General features: G+C 40.5%; 1 protein-coding gene and 1 long non-coding RNA gene across 2 annotated transcripts; both read left to right on the forward strand.

The window, feature by feature from the left end:
- The first annotated feature begins 7,517 nt into the window (after nucleotides 1-7,517).
- LOC308412899 lies at nucleotides 7,518-11,783 on the forward strand. Its single transcript, XR_013974637.1, has 3 exons — nucleotides 7,518-7,618; nucleotides 8,557-8,655; nucleotides 11,432-11,783. It is a non-coding gene; the product is annotated as an uncharacterized lncRNA (long non-coding RNA).
- A 3,973-nt stretch (nucleotides 11,784-15,756) lies between these two features.
- LOC308409405 (Fc receptor-like protein 1) lies at nucleotides 15,757-18,035 on the forward strand (the record flags this gene model as incomplete). The annotated part of the gene is made up of 4 exons (XM_080902123.1): nucleotides 15,757-16,217; nucleotides 17,115-17,378; nucleotides 17,458-17,703; nucleotides 18,001-18,035. Exons 1-4 carry the CDS (start codon nucleotides 16,142-16,144, stop codon nucleotides 18,033-18,035), a joined length of 621 nt encoding a protein of 206 aa, XP_080758249.1. The 5' UTR covers nucleotides 15,757-16,141.
- Nucleotides 18,036-24,138: the final 6,103 nt, after the last annotated feature.

Consider the following 24,138-nt stretch of genomic DNA (forward strand, 5'->3'; position numbering starts at 1 on the left):
TGTTACAGACGGGACAGACATGAGTGAGGGATAGGAAAGGGAGAGAGAAAGAGGAAGGAAAAGAAAAACAGAAGGGGAGAGGGACAGTGAGAAAGGGGGGGAGAAAAAAAATCTCCTGGATCACCTGTTGAGAGGAGAAGAATAGAAAACCAGCAAAAAAAAAAAAACAAAGCAACATACTAAACACAACACCATCACATTAATCTAGCTAAGTGTAAACAGCAGTAAATACTAAAAATTCAATGTTGTTGTGCAGCACGCAGGACAGACAGCGCACAATGTGCTTTGAAGTAGCAGCCAAGAAAGGTGTAATTTAAGTCTACGAGCAGTGAACACCCATGTGCACACCTGTGTGGATCAGCACGCTTGTATTCAAATGGTTTCCACATGTAATGGTCTGCAAGAGGATGTAGCGAGCCATAGCCCCGTCCCCCAGGGCATGAAGCAGGCATGGAGGAGATCCAGGCCCCAGACAACCAGAGGCCCCAGAGTGCGAGAGCCCAAGGAGGACCACCGGAGGGGCATCCGTGCCACCCTCATGGGAAGGGCTGAGGATCCCCAGACGAGGCGTCACCCAGTAGCCACCGAGCAGAAGCTAGAGGGGGCTGCACCGGCGTGCCCGCCGGCTCTGCTGGCAGCCAGCTGTGCCAGAGTGAACCGAGCTGCAGGCCCAGAGGCCCGAGGGCCCCCCGCACCCCGGAGGAGGCCTGACCGAGCAACAGGCGCCAGGCCCCGCCAGGTAGCCACCGGGAGTGAGCCAGTACATACCTGAGTGCCCAGCCCCGGACACCAAGAACCACCAATGCACCGACCCCTGAGGGCAGCAGTCACCGACAGGGAGTGTGAGTGGGAGATAGGCCTTGGAGGGCCTGGGAGTTCCCAGAGAGGTGGAGTCTAAGACCCGACCTGACATATAGACACAGACAAACAGGCACACACAGACACAAATATGCGTTCCCACCCTCATGCACACATATACAAACACTCAGCACTCACCCAACGTAAGGACTGACATAAATGGACATGTACACACAATCACACTCCCCAAACATACTCTACACCCCGGGTCCAGGTACCCTCGCCCCCAGAGGGGGAAACAGAACCCAGACCCAAGAGATGTTACCCTTCCCCCCGGGGTGGAGGCAAGCAGACCGTCCCAGGCTCCGCAGCAGCAGGGAGGCCAATCGGACAGCCAACATCTCCTCCCAGCCCCCCCGCCCCCGATGGCTAGCAGAGAACGGGGGTGTGTGAAGACCCCATACCTCCCTCCTCCCGCTCATGTGTAGTGTTGCTGCGTGTTGTTCTAAAGTGCATTTAAAACAAGGGATAGCATGGTGCTGCTGCTAGAGAGCCGCAGGTGTTAGCACGGCCCCTCCCGAGAACCCTCAATGTCTACATGGATTTAAAATTGAGAGGTGGGCACCAGCGCCAGAGGAAGGTTTGAATACACAGACCGTCCACTGGACGCCGTTAACGTGCCCACCCTCAAGGCCCTATATATATATATGTGTGTGTTATGAGAGTGTAAGTAATGTGGATGTCTAAGTTGTGAGATAAAATTGAGGCACAGGTGGCCAGAAGGGGACAGAGGGGGCGGGGGGGGGAATGTCTCCCCTGCACCCTCGTGACACACCCGCACCCCAAGGCCCTACCTGTGTGGGTGAGTGTGGTGGAGTGGGAAGAGGGAGGTAGCCGGGGAGGAAAAGGAGGGAGGGGAGGATGCCCCTCCCTCCCTCCACAAATACCACGTTACATATAATATACATATAATAATGTACAACACATTATGGAGTATGCTTCTGCTGTGAGGTCCTGCCTCCATGTACTTATGCAGTTAATCGCTAGACGGGTATTTTTATAAATAAAATTACATTAGGGAAATTTTCCTATATTTTTGACCTGGGGGTAGAATTTCTCAATATAAATATCAGTGGTTCGCTATCTGTCACCATCAAAACACTCCACAAACCCCGCGAATGGTTCACCTGCTTATAAACCATTGAATCAGATACCGAAGCAGTTAGGTTCTAAATGAAGCTTCAGACGTCACTGATCACGTGACTCTGGCCAAACGAATCAAGCTTCAACACAGTGCTTCTGAAGCAGTGTGTTGATTTTTTTGACACACGCACCGGTGTTCTGACAAAACCTTGTCAAAACAACCGTAGCGTAAATTTAGGGTCTTGTCTATCAATCCGTGCTACCTTATCAGAATATGCTATCTTACGTGGTTAATGGCTCTGTCGTATAGGTAGGACTTTCAGATGGCCAAATCACACTTCAAAACTTTGAGTTATTTCGCTTGGACATTAATAACATGCTCCCATCTAATGTTGACAAAGAATACAAAGACACATGGACGGGAAAAGACAGCTGTTTTTATTTGAAGTTGTTATGTGTTTTCCTTACATTTTTGGCATTTCTATTCTTGGTTGCACTCTATATTTTGCACATTCAAAATGTGCCCATCTTTGGCAAGATTCACGCTGAACCTGGAAAGGAGTTTGGTGAATACGATTAGTCAACATTTTAATCGTTTTTAATCGTTAGCGTTAGCTTCAAGCGGGCCATCACTACCAGACAGGTTAAAGTTATTGAGAAATTTAAAACAGGCGTACTGATGGGTAGCTGAGGCCTCGTGAAGCGTTCCAGCACATTCCCCAAACTGTATCGATACTGTGTGGACACAGTGTTGCTGTTTTACTCCATACTGACTCCTGCTGGACCTTAAATATCATTGCAGGCAACTTACTTGAGACTCACAACAGACACTGATTCAATGACCTAGTCATACTTATATACACTGTAAGGTATTGTACTTCCCATGGAATCATTTTATATCTTTTATATTGCAAATATTGTAGACATCTTTAAAATATATTGTGAATAACATTAAGTGAAAATTAAAATGAAAGTATTGTGAATATAATATTACCCATTTAAATGTAATTGACTCACAGTTTATTATACATTTTTATTCAGAAAAATAAGTTTATCCAATGTTTTTGCATTCAGTCTATTGTGTTTTTTTGACACCATTTCCCCAGCTTTGGAAAACTCACAGGCACAGATGAAGCTGGGGTACACAAACTGTAAAGCCAGGTGGAAAAGGTTCTGATAAGATGTCTTCCTATTCCCCCAGTACGTTAAAGGATCCTCTGATCTTGGAATGTTTCTCTCCACAATACTAAGGGGTTGGCAGTCCTTTATAATAAAACTCAGGACTGCCTGGTCCAGAACAGTCTTCTTAGATGTTTGATTTCAAAATAATAAAACACATATTAATAAAAAAATATGATGATAAAGTTGTTCAGTGTCTATATAGGCCGACCTGTGTTCATTCTTGGTGTGTTTGTCTTCTCATTTTCATGTTTGGCTCTGTAATGCCTGAACACTGAGGAGGTGCTTTTGATTGTGTAAGAAAGCTCCGCAGAACAGATGCAACATTTAACCTGCATAAAATGAAATAAATAATTTATACTGCAGGTCATATTGCTGTTTTTCCTGTTCTGATAGATTACACTGAAACAAAGACAGACAAACTGTTATCTTATTTCCAGTTAAAAGATCGAAATGATCCCACACAGCAGAAACTTTTCTTTTTCTTTCAGGCTCCATTTTGTTATAATATGATTGTATTTTTATATATATATATATATATTTTTTTTTTATCTTTGCGAGAGTAATCTAGTTTTTTTGGTGGCGACTCATTCTGTTGGTAGATGCGGATGCTAAACACAGCTTGGCGATGAGTGATACAGCAGCTGTATCGATCACGTGGCTTTTTCTTAAAGCAACACACGCACTGATACAGGTTCCACTCTGTGAGCTTGATACATGCGCTGGTGCGTCAGTGTTGCTGGACCCATCACTACTTAGGCTACAAAAATATTTCCCAAGCCTTGAACATCCCACGGAGCACTGTTCAAGCGATCATTCAGAAATGGAAGGAGTATGGCACAACTGTAACCTACCAAGACAAGGCCGTCCACCTAAACTCACAGGCCGAACAAGGAGAGCACTGATCAGAAATGCAGCCAAGAGGCCCGTGGTGACTCTGGACAAGCTGCAGAGATCTACAGCTCAGGTGGGGGAATCTGTCCATAGGACAACTATTAGTCGTGCACTGCACAAAGTTGGAAGAGTGGCAAGAAGAAAGCCATTGTTAACAGAAAACCATAAGAAGTCCCGTTGCAGTTTACCACAAGCCATGTGGGGGACACAGCAAACATGTGGGGGACACAGCAAACATGTGGGGGACACAGCAAACATGTGGAAGAAGGTGCTCTGGTCAGATGAGACCAAAATGGAAATTTTTGTCCTCAATGCAAAACGCTATGTGTGGCGGGAAACTAACACAGCACATCACTCTGAACACACCATCCCCACTGTCAAATATGGTGGTGGCAGCATCATGCTCTGGGGGTGCTTCTCTTCAGCAGGGACAGGGAAGCTGGTCAGAGTTGATGGGAAGATGGATGGAGCCAAATACAGGGCAATCTTGGAAGAAAACCTCTTGGAGTCTGCAAAAGACTTGAGACTGGGGCGGAGGTTCACCTTCCAGCAGGACAACGACCCTAAACATAAAGCCAGGGCAACAATGGAATGGTTTAAAACAAAACATATCCATGTGTTAGAATGGCCCAAAGTCCAGATCTAAATCCAATCGAGAATCTGTGGCAACATCTGAAAACTGCTGTTCACAAACGCTGTCCATCTAATCTGACTGAGCTGCAGCTGTTTTGCAAAGAAGAATGGGCAAAGATTTCAGTCTGTAGATGTGCAAAGCTGGTAGAGACAGACCCTAAGAGACAGACTGGCAGCTGTAGTTGCAGCAAAATTTGGTTCCACAAAGTATTGACTTGAAGTATCAGGGGGCTGAATAATTACGCACACCCCACTTTTCAATTATTTATTTGTAAAAAATGTTTGGAATCCTGTATGATTTTCGTTCCACTTCTCACGGGTACACCACTTTGTGTTGGTCTTTCACGTGGAATTCCAATAAAATTGATTCATGTTTGTGGCTGTAATGTGACAATATATATATATATATATATATATATATATATATATATATATATATATATATATATATATATATATATATATATATATATATATATATATATATATATACAAACACCATTGTTTTTCTTGTGACAATACCAATAAGTTTGATGTGTCACATGGCCCTCTTCCTATTGAAAAAACAAAAGTTGTATCCAAGATGGCCGACTTCTAAATGGCCACCATGGTCACCACCCATCTTGAGGAGTTTGCCCCCTCAAATATACTAATGTGCCACAAACAGGACTCTAATATCACCAACCATTCCCATTTTATTACGGTGTATCCATATAAATGGCCCACCCTGTATATTTGTTGATGAACCAAACTACAGCTCAATGAGACCAGAGGAAATTTGAGTTTCAGGGGCAGGGTGGATAGATATTCAGTTACATAACAAGTAATGAGAATATATTTCCACAATTTTAGGATTTTACCAGTCTGTTTCTTTGAAACAATTCAAAGTTAAAAAAAAAAGAAACACTGAAAAAAAAAACAGGACACGCAGTGTTAAGTGACAAGTAGCTAACCTTTTCTCCAAGAAAATCGAAAAAGTTAGTTTCCCACTCACTGCATTTGAACCAATAGAAAGCTGGTGCTCAGAGGAAGAGGGCGGGCTTTACTTGGTGTCAGTGACAGAAATGAAAAAAAGCTCAAATGAGTGAGAAGGACGATGAAGGAAACATCTGTGCTGTGTCTGCTCTGTAAGTAGAATCTCTGTGTTTGTTTGAATTCTTGTACTTTGACTGTCTGCTCTCCTGATAACTGATGATGGAGGAGAAGACATGAAAAACAAATCAGGCTGAATTCAAGTTCAAACACCACGAGGACCAACTGCAGGTCTGAACTGACTCTTTATCTTTGCTCAGGAGTCGAGGAAACGCAGCAGGCAGTGAAAAGAGCAAATCATTCACTCATTATATCAACACAGCTTGAAAGTCAACACATGACTTTATGGAATTATTTAAAAGTAGTGCTTACTCCGTGTATACACAAAGCTTAGTCACTGTGCATAATAATTACTGAGTGTTGATTTTACATAAAAACCGGGGTAGAGGAGAATCAAAAAGACAAAACTGTCTCAATACTTTTATGTCAGTAACAAAGTTCCTCCAGAAAATTTAAATTTTAGATGTTTTGATATTTGGTAATGAACAGAGTATATCTAATAATGCAAGTGTCACAGAGCTGCAGTGGTTAATGTCTGTATGTTTTCCCCCACAGTCCAAAGACACGTTTAGTTAACTGGTAATTCTGAACTGGTGTGAAAGTCAGTCCGTCTGTGTTACTCTGTAATTACCTGTAGTCATGTTAAAACAGCTGACATAGATTCCTAAATTTTAAAAATTGGTAAAGAAAATTGAAGGATTGATTCTACCAAATGTCTTTTAGCTTCAGGCACTTTTTATTTAGTCTTTTGTCAGAGAGAGACGAGTTTGTGTGTTTGTCAGCTGTTTGTGTGGAGTTGTTCGTTATGTTCACCTCAAATCAACCTGAGTGTCATTTCTCTTTAGTTCTGATCTCACTGCTGAGCTGCACAACAAACCAAGGTCAGTAACCTTCTTCTGTCACAGTTTAAACCTGAGAAATGCTCACTGATATGACCTGATTGGGGTCATGTTACAGAATTAAGTAAAACATGCTTGTGTCAGACAAAAGCAACCAAGCAACAATTGTTTTTTGTTTTTTTTTTTCATTTTAACCCTCACAGCTCGTCTGACTGTGAGTCCCAGCAGCTCTCAGTTCTTTAAAGGAGACATTGTGTCTCTGAGCTGTGAGGAGGACGACAGCTCTGCTGGATGGACTCTGAGGAGAAACACAAGCAAAGGACAGAGGACTCAGTGTAGAGATGGGTGGGGAGAAGTAAATGGTTCTACGTGTAAGCTCAGTATAACAGCACCTCATGACAGTGGAGTTTACTGGTGTGAGTCCAGAGAGGGTCCCATCAGTAACATGGTTAACCTGACAGTCACTGGTAAGCTGAGTGTGTGGAGTTAGTGTTGATGAAGCTGTGTGTAAATGGATGAAATGCTGTAGTTTGTCTCTGTGTTGAGGTGGATCAGTGATCCTGCAGAGTCCTGTCCTCCCTGTGATGGAGGGAGATGACGTCACTCTGCTCTGTAAAACAAAGACCACTCCCTCCAACCTCCCAGCTGCTTTCTATAAAGATGGCTCCCTCATCAGGAAGCAGCCTACAGGTCACATGACCATCCAGCATGTTTCCAGGTCTGATGAAGGCCTCTACAAGTGTGACATCAGCGGTCATGGAGAGTCTCCATCCAGCTGGATCACTGTCACAGGTGACACACTCACCTGTCTGTGTTTCTGCAGCTTTCAACATTCACAATGTGACGACAACTTAATGACTGTGTTTGCTTTATTTTAGGGGAACACACCACCACACCTCCACCTACATCCACACCTCCACCTACATCCACCTCTCCTCCTGTACTCTTTGTGTTGTCATCTGTTGGATCAGTCTGTGTTGTGGTTCTACTGGTGTTACTGGTTCTGCTGGTGAGACGATGTGTTCACAGGAAACCTGAAGGTGACACTCAGACTTTTCAATATATGTGGTTATGTAAATCCATGTGTTATGCTATTTATGTTTATTATGATTTGATGATTTTTAAAATTTTAATTTCACATTAAAAATGTAAAACTGTTTATTTTTTGTTTTTATTTGGACTCTTCACTGTAAAATGTTGTGATTGTAAATACTTTCTTAATTTTAATAATTTCACTAGATGAAGCTGTGGAAAATGGCCTCACAGATGACATCTTGTACAGTGATGTCAAAATATCAACTCATCAACATCCAAAAAAACAAAACAACGGTAATTTGAGGTCCTTTGTTGGTTATTTATTTGTGTTTATTCAGCTCCAATTTTATAAAATACTTTTAAGTTCTGATTATATTCATAGAGATTTTATGTCTCATGAAAAGATTTCTATGAGGATATTATGAAGCAGGTGAAGAAAGTACAACTGTGAATTGTAATAGAAAAATAAACGTTCTATTAAATTGATGCTAAAGTTTAACTCTGTAGTAATTTCGCCAGAGTTCATCTTTGTATGTCACGGCTTTAATGTCACTTTTTTTGTCTTTTGTTTTGTTTCCTTTCTCCAAATTTAATAACTCAGTCATTTTAAGTCTGTAAAATTTCACTCTGTGCTCATTGAGCATTGCTCTTTACATGCTGCCCTCTGTGTTTGTTGTCTGTGGTTAACACAAGCTAACACCTCTGCAGTCGTACAGTTTCCTGTTTATGATTGTTTTGAAAGTCACCTGCAGGTGTTTCTCTATCAGGCGTTAGAAATAAATAATTCATATTCACATTAAGTAAACTTACTATAGTTTTATTCATAATTTCCTTTTATAATTAGCTTAACTCAGTTTAACATATGTAGCTTTACTCAAAGTTTAAATGACTTTACTGCTTCATATTTATGTGATTCCAACATTTTGTGTGTTTTGTTGTGCAGACAGTGATCCAGCAGTAATCTACTCTGCAGTGAGAACAGAAGACATCAGTTATGGTCGAATCATCATCAAAGACAAGAAAACCAGATCACAGATGAGAGGTACAGCTGCTCTTCGTTGTCTGCTGACTGTGGTGATGTGGGTCTGTCTGTCTGACAGCATTTTAAATAACCTGCAGGTGGTTCAGTACAGATTTACTGTGTGGAGAAATTCAAGAATTACAGATGTTGATACATGAACGAGCATCTAATGCTTCTGTTTAAAAACTTCAGACTTCAGTTTTCTGATATTTCTCAATTTGACAAAACAATGCAAACAAAAATCAAACAGGATTTAGAGAGATGTGTAACATCTCATGTGTGTGTGAATGGGTGAATGACTGAATGTAGTGTGAAGCGCTTTGGGGTCCTATGGACTAGAAAAGCGCTATACAAATGCAGGCCATTTACCATTTACCATAACATGGTATTAAAGGAGAATGAGTGACTGAAGATTGTAAGCTTCTGGGGACTTAGATACAAAGCCCCAAGTAGATACTGTAAAAAGCTGTCACTAAAATTACCACTAATCACCTTTTAGTCAGGATTTGGTGGTCAGCTGTGTAAGATGCAGACATGAGGTTTAGTAATGCTAACATTGATATATGTTAGACTGAATCTATAATATACAATCAGAGATTTTTGTCTTTGCAACATAAACTAATAATATTCAATAAATACGGATCATCATAGCTGAGTTTTCCTGAACAACAAAGCGTACAGTAACAACCTGCATATTCAAAACTGTGAAACCTGCCCAAAGCTCCTAAACTCTTCACTGGTTAATTGTTTGTGCAGGTTTCAACACCTTGACCTTTATATTTTTCTCCTATTGTCTCTTTTTTTTTTCTACCCAGAATCCCCGTCCTCATATTTACATTAAATAATATAGTAGTAGGTTAAGGCGTTTCCTTCATGCACAGGTTACTTTAATAAGATATTTTAATGCAAGAGGCGATCGTGGCTCAAGAGTTGGGAGTTCGCCTTGTAATCGGAAGGTTGCCGGTTCACGCCCTTGGACAGTCTCAGTCGTTGTGTCCTTGGGCAAGACACTTCACCCGTTGCCTACTGGTGGTGGTCAGAGGTGGTGCCAGTGTTCGGCAGCCTCCCCTCTGTCAGTGTGCCCCAGGGTCGCTGTGGCTACAATGTAGCTTGCCTTCACTTGTGTGTGAATGGGTGGATGACTGAATGTGTAAAGCGCTATACAAATACAGGTCATTTACCATTTACAATAAAACAAATTCCACAAATATTGAGACATAACAGCTTATCTCATTGATAACACTGACTATCATGACAATTAATTAGTCTCTGAGCAAGCACACACACACATCTTTGAAATAGTTCAATCATTTTGACTCCACCTTTGTCACAAACCAGTCAGTGAGCTACTGAAAACACACACACACACACCTGGTACAACAGATAATGTTTTCCATGATGTTTCTTTAGACTGAGACAGTCTGTGGTGAGCCTACACCTCACACTGTCCACTCAGCAGATGGCCCCGCCCCTCCCTGAGCCTGGCTCTGCTGGAGGTTTCTTCCTGTTAAAAGGGAGTTTGTCCTTCCCGCTGTCACCAAGCGTTTGTCAAATCGAGTCATTTGATTTCTGTGTTTTTTCTATGTATTATTGTAGGGTCCTTATTTTAGAATATAAAGCTCACTGAGGCAACTTGTTGTGATTTGGCAGTATAAAAATAAAAGTCAACTGAATAGAATTCAATTACACTGCTATCTTAATGGCGCACACCATCTCTTAGAAGAGTGAATGTTAATATGAAGTTTAAACAGAGATAACTGTTATACGATGAATCTTTTTAACTACTTAAAAAATTCTGCATGTAAAACCACAGCAGCTCCTTCCTGTAGTCTGAAGCTGATGACACTTCTCTGTTCTGGTTTGGCCAAGCACAGAGTTCATATCGTGAGAACTTGCCCTGTGGTGAAGCATCAGTTTGCACTGAAAAAGGTGTCAGATCTGTGGTCGTGCACCTTCAACTAGTTAGGGTAGCTGTTGTATCTCAGCAGAAGTGTTGAGAAATGCAAAGACCATGAAAAGCTTCAGCTATTTACAAAAGTTAGATACATGTGTTAATCTTCACACAGTCTTTTTAGCTGCGCTCTAACTGCTCTGTACTGTGTCTAAAGCTTTGTACCCCAGTTTTGATCAAACTAGGTGGGGTTTTGGGTTTGATGTAAAGTAGATGCCAAAACGTTCTAATGTCAAATACTGACTTTAATATTAGGCACACTTTTAAAGATTGACCCAGACAACTCAGGAACTAAACATTTCCTGAAATTTCACTCATATTAAAATATAGAAAATAAATCCTGTTTAATAATATACACAAAAAAATAAAAAGCCTTTCTAATTAGTATTACATAAATCAAAGTTATATTTTCACCAGTTCATTAACTCCGTTAGTCATGTCCTAAAGAGACCGATTTTAGACCAGTGTACAGGCTACAATGTTAATCAAATCAAATATCAATGTGACTTAAGACTTAAATCTAGTATTTTAAATATATCACGTAAACGTCACACTAAATAATCTCACATGTGAGCCCACTTTCACCCTCACAGTGGCTCAAAATGTTGTGGACCAGTTAGTTGCTCACTCTGACACGGCTGTGAAGCACCACAGATGCTTCACCACTGCTCACTGTTACTGCTTCACTGTTTCACATGGGAGCTGGAGCTTATTTAGGTGCTCATGGTGAGAGGTCGGCTACACCAGTTTATCACAGGACAGTTAGAAATGTGACTAAATCTTTCAACAAAGTCGCCAAGAACTAGAAAGCTTGTAATCATTTTTCCTGTTGTTGTTTGTGTTCAGACTTTAAACCAGAGCCAGACGCCATCTACTCTTTACTGAAGTAGTCGACCAGTCCAACCACTGCTGTCCTCCTGCTGGTCTCTAACTGGTTCATCCCAGCACCTCAGACCAGAGCACATCCATATAATGATTTTCCACGGATTAAGATTAAAGTGATTCAAAATTTCAAATACCATATGAGGATTTTATCTATGTAAGTTTTAAATGTATTTTGCTGCAGTGAAAAACAGTATAAATATGTTAATGTGTTTCATGGACACAGTAGCTTCACTTTTTATATTTTAAGTATGATTCAAGCACCTTGTTCTTGTTCCCTCAGCAACTATTTAATTTCTCTGCGTGAATAATAAACCTTTGCTCTCACTTATTTTCCTCGTGTGGTTCTGTGGGTTTCACCGAGATGTCTGATGGAAAAACTGACTTGGTCGTGGCTAACCGACCCACATATCTTTTCATTGCAGAAAAGAAAACAAGCATTAAACCACAGCAGCAGAAACTATTCAACGGCTTTAAATAATGCAGCAAAGCTTCATCTCAGACAGAGAGATTTTACTTTGATGTTTTACAGTAAGTCACACTGAAACCAGCAGGCAGCTGCTGACATGGCTTTTTAAAAATTTCTTATTTAAACTGGTCAAATAAAAACAGAACATCTTGAAAAGTCTTTGATAATAATGAATATAATTGAATTTTATTTTGTTAACCTTACTGAGTGTTCATTTATTGTTACTCCACCTGGGAAACATTCGCAGTGTAACACTCAGAGTTTTAACATAAGGAGCTGAAGTGTTTAGAGATGAACTACAAACTGATGAACATGTGACTCAGACTGGACAGGCTCATCTCCTGAACCAGCTCAGAGCCCCTCCTGCTACACCTCAGTGAGTTACAGCAGAAATGATGGATGCCAACGCTGCTATTGATATTAGATCGATACTAGAATGATAGCATAGTGCTAGTCCATAAGTTCAGTGTATAGCACACTTAGAAGTGTTAAGTAAATATGTTTCAATGAAAAAAAAACATAGAGAGTCTGGGCCTGAGTCCATTCAGCTTGTGATATTCCAGCTGTTGATCAGCACCATGGACAGCACTCACACACACTGATATTCAAGCTTATGTTTTAAACTCACACCATCTTCTTCAACCAGACCAGCACTGGCTTAAAATAGATTGTGAGTTGCCAAAGTAACATAAAGCAAGTAACCTTTAAATATGTAATATGATTAGCAAAGAGTATTTTACAACTTAAATATTTCTGTAAATAGATTGTATTTGAGCCCTGGAACAGACTGGAGACCTGTCCAGGGTGTACCCTCCCTCTCGTCCTAAGACAGTTGGGATAGGCTCCACCCCCCACGACCCTGAAAAATGGATGGATGGATGATTGGATTGTATATGCCATCTTATATACACATATTTAAATGAAGGGAATCTTTATGGGGTGACCGTGGCTCAGGGGGTTGGGAATCACATCCGTAACCAGAAGGTCGCCGGTTCGATCCCTGGGCTCTCTGTCCTGGTCATTGTGTCCCTGGGCAAGAGACTTTACCCTACTTGCCTACTGGTGTTGGCCAGAGGGGCCGATGGCGCGATATGGCAGCCTCGCTTCTGTCAGTCTGCCCCAGGGCAGCTGTGGCTACACCTGTAGCTACCTCCACCAGTGTGTGAATGTGAGAGTGAATGAATAGTGGCATTGTAAAGTGCTTTGGGTGCCTTGAAAAGCGCTATATAAAATCCAATCTATTATTATTATTATTATATATCAACAGTGACATCAAACACAACTTTTTCATTCAAGTTATTATCTTAATGTCTTTTAATCCAACTATGACAGCATCACTGATGATCTTCTTGTATCCATGTTAGTATGTAAAGTCCAACATCTCCCTCTAGTGGCCACATATATAAACCATGTGTGAGGATGGTGTTAATGTAAAATGTGAATGTGTCACCAAGTTCCTCAAACTCAAACGTGTTGAAGACTTCAATGGCTTGAGGACCAGGTACCGTGAGCAGCAATGCAATTTTCCTGGCATCGGGTTTGGAGTCCAGTCCCATGGCTGCCATATACAGCTCAAACTGCTGCTTACAACACTGACAGTTGCTGTTCACTTTCCCCACCAGTTTCAGTCCTTCCGGTGGCTTCAAACTTTCCATCTTAAACAGAACTTTGAACTGCTATTGCTTCCACTCTTTCACTTTTACTCCTGGTACCATGTGTTGTCTTCGTAGCATTTGTTCAAAATAACACAGCATCCACTTCTGCTTTGCGAGCTACTGCCCCAAACATTTTATTAACACCATTCTTATGTCACACCACAGACCAGTCTTCTTTTATGTGCTCCCCTTGAGGTATTCATGAGCTTTCTTAAATACAGTGCCCCCTGCTGGTAAACCTTATCATTACATTAACATCTACATATCAACACAGTGACCATCTAACATGACTGGTTAGTTTGCATTTAAAGTCCAACATCTCCCTCTAGTGGCCACGTATAAATATGTGTGAGGATGGTGTTAATGTAAAATGTGAATCATAGTGTTCCAGTCAGTCATCAGTGTGTCTCTGCACAGCTGTAATTAAAATGTGTTCAGAGGGCCTCAGTGTCTGAATGGTTCCAGTTCAGCTCCATAACAGCAGCGTCCCTGGTTTGATTCCTGTGTTTCAGCTCATATCTGCCTCTCTCACTGAGGGGGACGTCCACACACACACTGACCACCTCTGTGTTTGAACCAATAGAAAGCTGGTGCTCAGAGGAAGAGGGCGGGCTTTACTTGGTGTCAGTGACAGAAATGAAAAAAAGCTCAAATGAGTGAGAAGGACGATGAAGGAAACATCTGTGCTGTGTCTGCTCTGTAAGTAGAATCTCTGTGTTTGTTTGAATTCTTGTACTTTGACTGTCTGCTCTCCTGATAACTGATGATGGAGGAGAAGACATGAAAAACAAATCAGGCTGAATTCAAGTTCAAACACCACGAGGACCAACTGCAGGTCTGAACTGACTCTTTATCTTTGCTCAGGAGTCGAGGAAACACAGCAGGCAGTGAAAAGATCAAATCATTCACTCATTATATCAACACAGCTGCACAGTGGACACATGACTTTATGGAATTTACTTTTTTCAATCTTTTGTTGTCCAAACCTTATTGAAACATGTTACTGACATTTTATAAAAAACGAGCTCATAATTATATAATACTCAGACAAGTTTGTGGGTCTGTCAGCTGTTTGTGTGGAGTTGTTCTTTATTGTAGCCAAAAAACAAACAAACAAAAGAAAACCAACAGAAAATGGAAAACTGATGCAAATATTCAGTTCATAACACATCAATCCTACAAAATTAAAGAGAGTTAATAACATGCTTTGTTGTGTGATGACATTTTAAGTTCATGGTTAAAATATCAAGCATATAAGAGTGTATTTATTTAACTTTATTATTTATTTTGTTAAAAAAACATAAAGGTGCTGAAAATAAACATGTTACTTGCAGTTTTGTCCCAGTAGAAGTGAACTAGACACAAGTTTAGAAGTTTTGGTGTCAGAGCAGTCAAACGGACACAATCATAGGAGGTTACGCAAAAGAGGGTGGAATCCTGTAGCTGAACTATTAGACACTGCAAAGCAGCGAATGTCGACCTGAACGCTGCTGCACTGAAGTTTGCTGCTTGTTGATAAAGTGAGTGGCTATTTGACAGAGCGAGCAGACTTTGAACAGCTAGTTTCAAGATAGTTGCTCTCTCAGGACATTTCTTGGCCTGAATGGCCCGGGCCAGGTTACTGGAGTCCCCTCTACCTGACACCAGACTTTCCAAAGTACCACCCTGTTTTATTTTGTTTTCTCCAGATGGAGCGAAGCAACCATAAGGTTTTGGGTCATAATGATCTCCAGCTCCTTTTCTGTTATATTGTTTTCTCAGCTTAAAATAAGTGGGAAAATTTCAGTTGATCAAAAAGAGAGAAGTGGACTTTAATTTTGTATATTACCTGTAATGTGAGGGTTTGCTATGTGGTTTGGAATCACTCTGAATGATTAGAAACAGCAAGATGGAGACGGATAACTTTTTTAGAAGCCTCATTGCTCTCAGCACACAGCAACAACAACCCAACACTTCCTGTTTACCACCCTCATGAATACTTGACTGGCCTCTCAGAAGCTATACTCGGATCAATGCAGGGAAAACAACTAAGTAGATATAACACATACTTATTACTGCTTTGAACATGCATATGTAAACATAACATGTAAATATCAAAACACGTAACTACCAAAGGGGCACATAACCAACTCTATAAATGTTATAAAGTTATGAAGTTACATTTAAAGTTGCATTTAAATTTGCTGCTACACTGTACAATACTTATAATAATATTTATATTGTAATATCAGCTAACAGACACATTCAAGTTTAAATACTGTGTATTCATTGTGTTCATGGTGTGTAGTATTTCTACAAAGTCAAGTAACCAGAACTCAGAACAGAAGATGTCAGGAACAGCTGCAGAATATATGGGTTGTACCCGGGGCACTCAGCCCAGGAGCTATAAGTAGTTCATATGTCGGTCTCATTATTGACCCTAGGGAATTTTGATTTTCTGGGGGTAATTTAAGTTACACCATCTTGAGTTTAAATACATACTGTATTAAGAGAAAAGAACCCAGGGCCCCCGTCTACATCATTATAAATATATGATAGATTGGCTACATTATGTTCACCTCAAATCAACCTGAGTGTCATTTCTCTTTAGTCCTGATCTCACTGCTGAGCTGCACAACAACCCAAGGTCAGTAACCTTCTTCTGTCACACATGAAACTCTAGGCTCTTGGCTCTTGACAGATTCAGTCGCATCTTTTCTCCCTCCCGCTCATCTTATCTTCCCTGTTTGCGCTACTCATGTCCTTGTCTTGTCTACTCTAACCCTCAGAGAGTGTCTTTCTTGTTCTCTAAACCCTAAAAAATATGGATTATATCAACTGGTCTCTGAACGCGATTGACACCTTTTTATGGACGACAAGCCTGAGTTTGGGAGAGCCCAATTGTCCTGGTGGGATGTTTTCTGCCGGATACACGATGGATGGGTGGCAGCACTGGCGTGTGCCTGGTGGGACTGTCAATTTAGGACATAGAAGATCTATACTTATTCTAAACCGTGATAACAGGGTTCTTGCTGATTGGAGCTGGCTCGGCCCTGGCTTACTGATATTAAAGAAAGCTCTTATGGCTGTTCAAAACTCCACAAGGCTAGCCGCTATGATTGAAGCGATGGGGAGGGCCATGAGCACGTAGACGGTGCTTATTGAACATAAAATGGAAAGATCTTGGAGAAGCTCACGACTGTCATGTCTGTATGCAGGCAGGAAAAGGACCCAATATGCAGACTCGTAGAGGAAGAACTTAAACTCGAGGTCCACTGCATTATTGCAGGCATAAGTCAAAAACAGAACAAAACTAGGAGGGCTAGAAACTGAACTAGAGCTAAAACACACAGCAGGTCTGAGGCTATGGAAGTTAATGACGTGACAATGAACAGAAGCAAGCACAGACAATAAATACAGAAGGTCTGCAGCCTGATCTCAAATATAAAACTGATTCAATTAAGCATTAATCACAGAATTATAAAAGTTTTAACAAAAATATTTCATGTAACAAATCAAATATTTTTCATTTTAACCCTCACAGCTCGTCTGACTGTGAGTCCCAGCAGCTCTCAGTTCTTTGAAGGAGACTTTGTGTCTCTGAGCTGTGAGGAGGACGACAGCTCTGCTGGATGGACTCTGGGGAGAAACACAAGCAAAGGAAACATCACTCAGTGTGGAGATGGGTGGGGAACATCATTTAACTCTTCCTGTGACATCAGTTACATCGTTGAACGGGACAGTGGAGTTTACTGGTGTGAGTCCAGAGAGGGTCCCATCAGTAACATGGTTAACCTGACAGTCACTGGTAAGCTGAGTGTGTGGAGTTAGTGTTGATGAAGCTGTGTGTAAATGGATGAAATGCTGTAGTTTGTCTCTGTGTTGAGGTGGATCAGTGATCCTGCAGAGTCCTGTCCTCCCTGTGATGGAGGGAGATGACGTCACTCTGCTCTGTAAAACAAAGACCACTCCCTCCAACCTCCCAGCTGCTTTCTATAAAGATGGCTCCCTCATCAGGAAGCAGCCTACAGGTCACATGACCATCCAGCATGTTTCCAGGTCTGATGAAGGCCTCTACAAGTGTGACATCAGCGGTCATGGAGAGTCTCCATCCAGCTGGATCACTGTCACAGGTGACACACTCACCTGTCTGTGTTTCTGCAGCTTTCAACATTCACAATGTGACGACAACTTAATGACTGTGTTTGCTTTATTTTAGGGGAACACACCACCACACCTCCACCTACATCCACACCTCCACCTACATCCACACCTCCACCTACATCCACCTTTCCTCCAGCTTTCACCTCCATCGCTCTTCCTCCCCCACTCTCTCTTCCTCTTCTCTCTCTGTTGTCATGTGTTGGATCCTCCTGTGTTGTGGTTCTACTGGTGTTACTGGTTCTGCTGGTGAGACGATGTGTTCACAGGAAACCTGAAGGTGAGACTGACTCAGACTTTTTGATTTTAGATTTGAAGTTCATGTTAATCTACATGTTATAGTCTTTACATCAATAATGATTTGATGGTTTTGCATTGATGTTTGATCCCCATGGAAGTAACTCAACATAGTACAAATCTACGAATATTTCTTTGTATATCTTTTTTTTTTTTAATTAAAATCCTAACTTTAGAGTTTTTAAGTGAAACATGTTGCTGTTGAATTTGGATCATTTCACCAGATCAAGATGAACCTGTAGAAGATGACATCACGTATGGTGACATCCAAATATCAACCAAACAAACTCGAGGTAATTCTGGGTGTTTTTGTTACAAGATTCTTTAATGGTTGTACAGATGTTGTTGTTGTTTTTTTTAATGAAATGCTTTATCTCATACTTCAGAAAAGTTTGAGCTTTTGATTCTGTGCACAGACATTTTATGGCTTATTAAAAATAAAGTTATTTGAGGACACTGTGGAGCATGTAAAAATGTAGATGGATGAAACGCTCCCATTTTCTTTCAAGAGTTCTGGAGAAAGTGATCTATATACAGTTGCAGGCCCACCTTGATTTTGATCTAAAAGGCTGAGCCCCCTCTTCCCTATTCGAGCTCCTATTTATTTATGCTCCAGAGAGAACCGTGCGGTCCAGTTCCAAACTTATGTTATCTATTCCATGGTCTAAACAGAGCCTTCTGTGTGGCAGGTCCCACACTCTGTAATAGTCTGCCTCTAAATATTAGATCTGCACATTTGTTGGATTTCAGCACGAGGTAACCCACACATTGTTGTTTTAGTTCTTTCTATTGTCTTATTGTTTTATTGTCTTCTTTTTTATATTTAATTGCAACATTGTTGTACATTTTACTTTTTTAGTTGCATTTTAGTTTGCAAAGCACTTTGTGCAGCGTGAGCTTTTGGAAATGTGCTATATAAAAAAGCTTGACCTTGACCTTGATTTAAGGTTATATGCTAATGGCTACGTTAGATACAAAGCCCCAAGTAGAGAGAGTAAAAATTCTAAAGCTGTAGCTAAAATGACCACCAATCACATAGCCTCTGATCAGGATTTGATGGTCATCTGTGTAAAATGCAGACCTGAAGTTTAGTCATACAAACTTTGATATACCTTAGACTCAATCTATAACATATACAGGCAGGGATTCACGTCTTTTGACCGTTGATCCTCATCACTGAGTTTCCCTGAACTACAAAGTGTGCATAAACAACTTGCATATTCAAAACTGTGAAACCATTTTCCTTGATAAAACCCCTCAAAAATCCTCAAATATAGATTCAATAATATGATTATAGGTTAAAGACTTGCCTTCATAAACTCATTGTTTTAATATGATCATTTAATATAAAACAAATTCCACAAATATTTTGACCAAACAACTTCAGACATCTCATTGATAAGACTGACCACACTTTAAGACTGGGATGGTAGAGGAGGTCGCCCACTAATCAGAAGGTTGGGTGGAAGGACTGGATCCCCAGTCTGGATGCCAAATAACCTTGGGCAAGATAATAACCCTAAGTTGCTCTCCGATGCATCCACTGGAGTATGAATGTGCATGAATGTTAGATAGAAGCACACAAATAGAAACATCATAAGGAAAAAGTGTTTGTGTGAATGGGTGAATGAGGCAAGTTGTGTAAAGTGCTTTGAGTGCTCGGTGTAGAAAAGCTCTATATAAGAATCATTTACCATTTATCATCACCACAATAACCGTTGCCCCTCCCCTTTTACTCCAAGCAAGCATCATCAGACTCGACTGTCCACGTTAATGAGATCCCAGTGTTTGCGCTTCCTCTTGGAGGGAGTACAAATATGAAACATCTGCAATTTTCTTTGGGCCACGCTGGACCTTAACAAATAACACTGACTCATCCAGAGGTCTGCATCAGTGTATTCATGTTTTTGTGAGCGGCCGCTATATAAAAATCTGAATTCAATTAAATTCAGTTATACTGCTCTGTGGCTTCAGTGCACACAGTTTGTTATCAGGGTGAAAGTGTTGTTAATATGAAGGGCATAAAAAGAGTTCTAACACCACAGCAGCTACTTCCTGTAGTTTAGTTTGAAGCTGATTGACACTTCTCTGTTCTGGTGTGGGCAATGACACTGTTTATATTTTGAGAACTTGCGCTGTGGTCAAGTCTCAGCCTGCACTGAAAAAGGTGCCAGCTCTCTGGTTGGTCATCATCAGCTCGTCATTTCTTGTTTCTCAGCAGAAGCATTGAGAAATGGAAAAAGAAAGACCATGAAAAGCTACAGCTATTTACAAACATTACATACATAGGTCAATCTTCACACAGTCTTTTTAGCTGTGGTCTAACTGGTCTATGCTGTGTCTAAAGCTTGGTACCCCAGTTTTGGTTCTATGAAAAGTACATACCAAAAACAGTTCTAATGTTTGCAGAGGCCAAACACCAACATTAATATTAGGCACACTTGCTTGGCAGTTAAATTAAAACAGGTCTAAAGAGCTGACCCAGACAACTCTTTAACACAACGACTGAACATTTTCTGAAATTTAAATCATCACTAAAATGTATAGAAAATCAGCCTGTTAAATAATATATACAAACAAATAAAAAGTCCTTTAAAATCATTAAATGTATTAATTAATAACACATAAATCAAAGTTGTATTTTCACCAGTTGTTCATTAACTCAGACAGCCATGTCCTAAAGAGACCGATTTTACACCAGTGTACAGGCTACAAGGTTAAGTAAATTAAATGTGTCATGATATCTATGCGACTTAAGACTTAAAAGCTACTATTTTTAATATGTCATACAAAGGTCACACTAAATAAACTCACATGTGAGCCCACTTTCACCCTCACACTTGCTTAAAATGTTGTGGGCCTGTTAGTTGCTCACTCTGACACGGCTGTGAAGCACCTCGCTTCACACAGGTGCTGCACCACTGCTCACTGTTACTGCTTCACTGTTTCACATGGAAGCTGGAGCTGTTAATGGTGAGAGGTCGGCTACACCAGTTTATCACAGGACATTTAGAAATGTGACTAAATCTTTCAACAAAGTCACCAAGAACTATGAAGTTTGTAATGATGTTTCCTGTTGTTTGAAATGTGTGTGTTTGTGTTCAGACTTTAAACCACAGCCAGAGACCATCTACTCTTCAGTGAAGTCCAACCGTCCAGCTGCTGGTCTCTAACTGGCCCCCAGCACCTGAGACCAGAAGACATCCACACATTAATTTTTCGCTGATATAAACTAAAATGATTCAAAACTTCAAAAACCATATGAGGATATATGTTTAGTTGAAAATTTAAATGTGTATTTGGTGCAGTGACAAAGAATATAAATATGTTAATGTGTTTCATGGCCAGAGCTTCACTGTTTATATTGAAGTATGACTCAAACACCTTGTTCTTGTTCCCTCAGCTACTACTTAATTTCTGCGTGTGAATAATAAATCTTTGCTCTCACTTATTTTCCTCGTGTGGTTCAAAAGGAAATGAGTCACATATAAAGTCTGCTGCCCTCTACTGGTAACACTGAGCAATACAATAGAGTTCGAGCCAAATATCACAATTATCTATGATATTGATAGAGAGAAAGACACATTTACATTCCAGCTCCAAGCAAAGCAGCTGCTTTTCACATGACAATACTTTGACAGTGTGATATCTTTCAATTGACTCCCGAGGTCATTTGTGTTTAACTGCTTTTTACCAAAATAATGGTTCCCAGAGTGGCAGCAGGGGCGTCTAACAAAGTTATGAAGGCAGTAAGGGGCTTCCACCAAATAAATATCGCATGTCTATAACTATATGTAGATTATCAGAGCTCCATTGTAGTTTCAGGTCATGATTCTGTCTTGTGATACAAAGACTAATTGTTTCTTATTTGGTGTACTTTTTCTGAATACATTGAATTTTAGCTCTGCAAATAATAAATCACTCTCCAAATTACTTAATGGCAATGTGGAGCAGGAAATGGGGTTTATCACTACTGTGTTGGGCTATTGTTGCACTACAAACTTGTAAATAAACCCACTGTATTACTAAAGAGAGTCTGGGCCTGAGTCCATCCAGCCTGTGATAGTCCAGCTGTTGATCAGCACCATGGACAGCACTCACACACACTGATATTCAAGCTTATGTTTTAAACTCACACCATCTTCTTCAACTGGACCAGCACTGGTGTAAAATAGATTGTGATTTGCTAAAGTAATATAAAGAGAGCTGCAAGTAACTTTTAAAGATGTGATATGATTGACCGAGAGTATTTTAGAAGTTGAATAGTTCCATAAATGTATTGCATTTGCCATCTACAATATAGCAAAAAATGGATAAGTGGAAGAAAAAGGATGAATGGAATTTCTTCCTGGAATCACTTTATGTTTAAAAACGCCTCTAGCATCCAGCGCACTGCTGAGCACTTTGTTCATATGTCATTGCAGCAGATGCATGAATCACATGTCTAAATATAGATCTTTCTGTTGACTGTATGTTTCGTCAAACATGGTGTAATTATTCTCTGGTGAAAAGTGCACTACTTTTTGAAATCACATCAACAAACCACAAACAACACCTGCCTAAACATTTGCCAACACATAGTTTCCATGTTATGACCTTAGAAATGGGAGCAGGGAGGAGCACAAAACAGGATTCCCTGAATTTCAGAAGAACACATAAATTTGAAAATCCAAAAAGTTCTGTAACACTCACACTCTCCACAACTTATTTAATTACCATCTCAAAAATATGTGTAAATGAAGAGAATCTTTATCCACAGTGACACTGAGGTGCGACCGTGGCTCAAGAGTTGGCAGTTCATCTTGTAATCTGAAGGTTGCTGGTTCAAGCCCCGGCTCGGACAGACCCGGTCGTTGTGTCCTTGGGCAAGATACTTCACCGACTGGTGGTGGTCAGAGGGCCCGGTGGCGCCAGTGTCCGGCAGCCTCGCCTCTGTCAGTGCACCCCAGGGCGGCTTGCCATCACCAGTGTGTGAATGGGTGGATGACTGAACATGTAAAGTGCTATACAAATACAGACCATTTACCATAAACAAATGTATTTTCAATAGATACAGACATATTTATTATGTTAATGTCTTTTAATGAAACTATGACAACATCGTTGTTGATCTTCTTGTATCCATGTTAGTGTTTAAAGTCCAACATCTCCCTCTAGTGGCCATATATAAACATGTGTGAGGATGGTGTTAATGTAAAATGTGAATCATAGTGTTCCAGTCAGTCATCATTGTGTCTCTGCACAGCTGTAATTAAAATGTATTCAGAGGGCCTCAGTGTCTGATTGGTTCCAGTTCAGCTCCATAACAGCAGCGTCCCTGGTTTGATTCCTGTGTTTCAGCTTGTAACAGGGCAGCCCTTAGCGGCTGGAAACACAGTGAGACAGACCAAGGCAAGTGTAGTGGAACAAAGTATTTATTTGCTATATGGCTCTCCTTAAAACAATTAACTTGTCGAGCTTCTTCACAGCACAAAAATCCCCTAATGACAACTGGCAGCCTTAAATATGTTCAGCTGTCACAGACTTAACCATTATTCCACTCTCAGGTAAATTCTTAAATCCCAACCTTCCACCACAGTATACAATATATCAATAAGAATAAATAAATACATAAATACATCTTCACATTTACATATTAATAAATATTTCACACTTTAATGTTACACAAAACCCAATATTATAAAAACCCAGAAACCCAAGCACAAAAAGATTCACCACACTCTCTTTACCAATGGTCTCTCCCGGAACCTTTAAATGGTGTCTGGACCCCCGGGGAAACATTTGCCCAAACACCTTGAAGAGGACACAGGCAAGAAAGGTGAGTAATCATTAACTTACAAACACTTATTTGCACCACTTTTATCCCTAGATTTCACACACACATTTGCCTTAGTTTTCCTTATTGGTAAACCTTAATCACAATCTCAATCACCATTCTTCTCTCCTGACAGACAACCACCACATTCCTTGATGAGGAGCAGCTGTGCAGGATCTGAAACAAGGCCACCAACTGATTTTAAAATTCCCAATAAATAGTCAATAAATATTTAAACTTCTTGTGTGCAAATCCATGCTTAAAGTGCAATGCTACATAAAGTGCTTGATAAGGT

The sequence above is a fragment of the Rhamphochromis sp. 'chilingali' genome, assembly GCF_963969265.1.
Source record: "Rhamphochromis sp. 'chilingali' genome assembly, chromosome: 1".
Classification (NCBI taxonomy): domain Eukaryota; kingdom Metazoa; phylum Chordata; class Actinopteri; order Cichliformes; family Cichlidae; genus Rhamphochromis; species Rhamphochromis sp. 'chilingali'.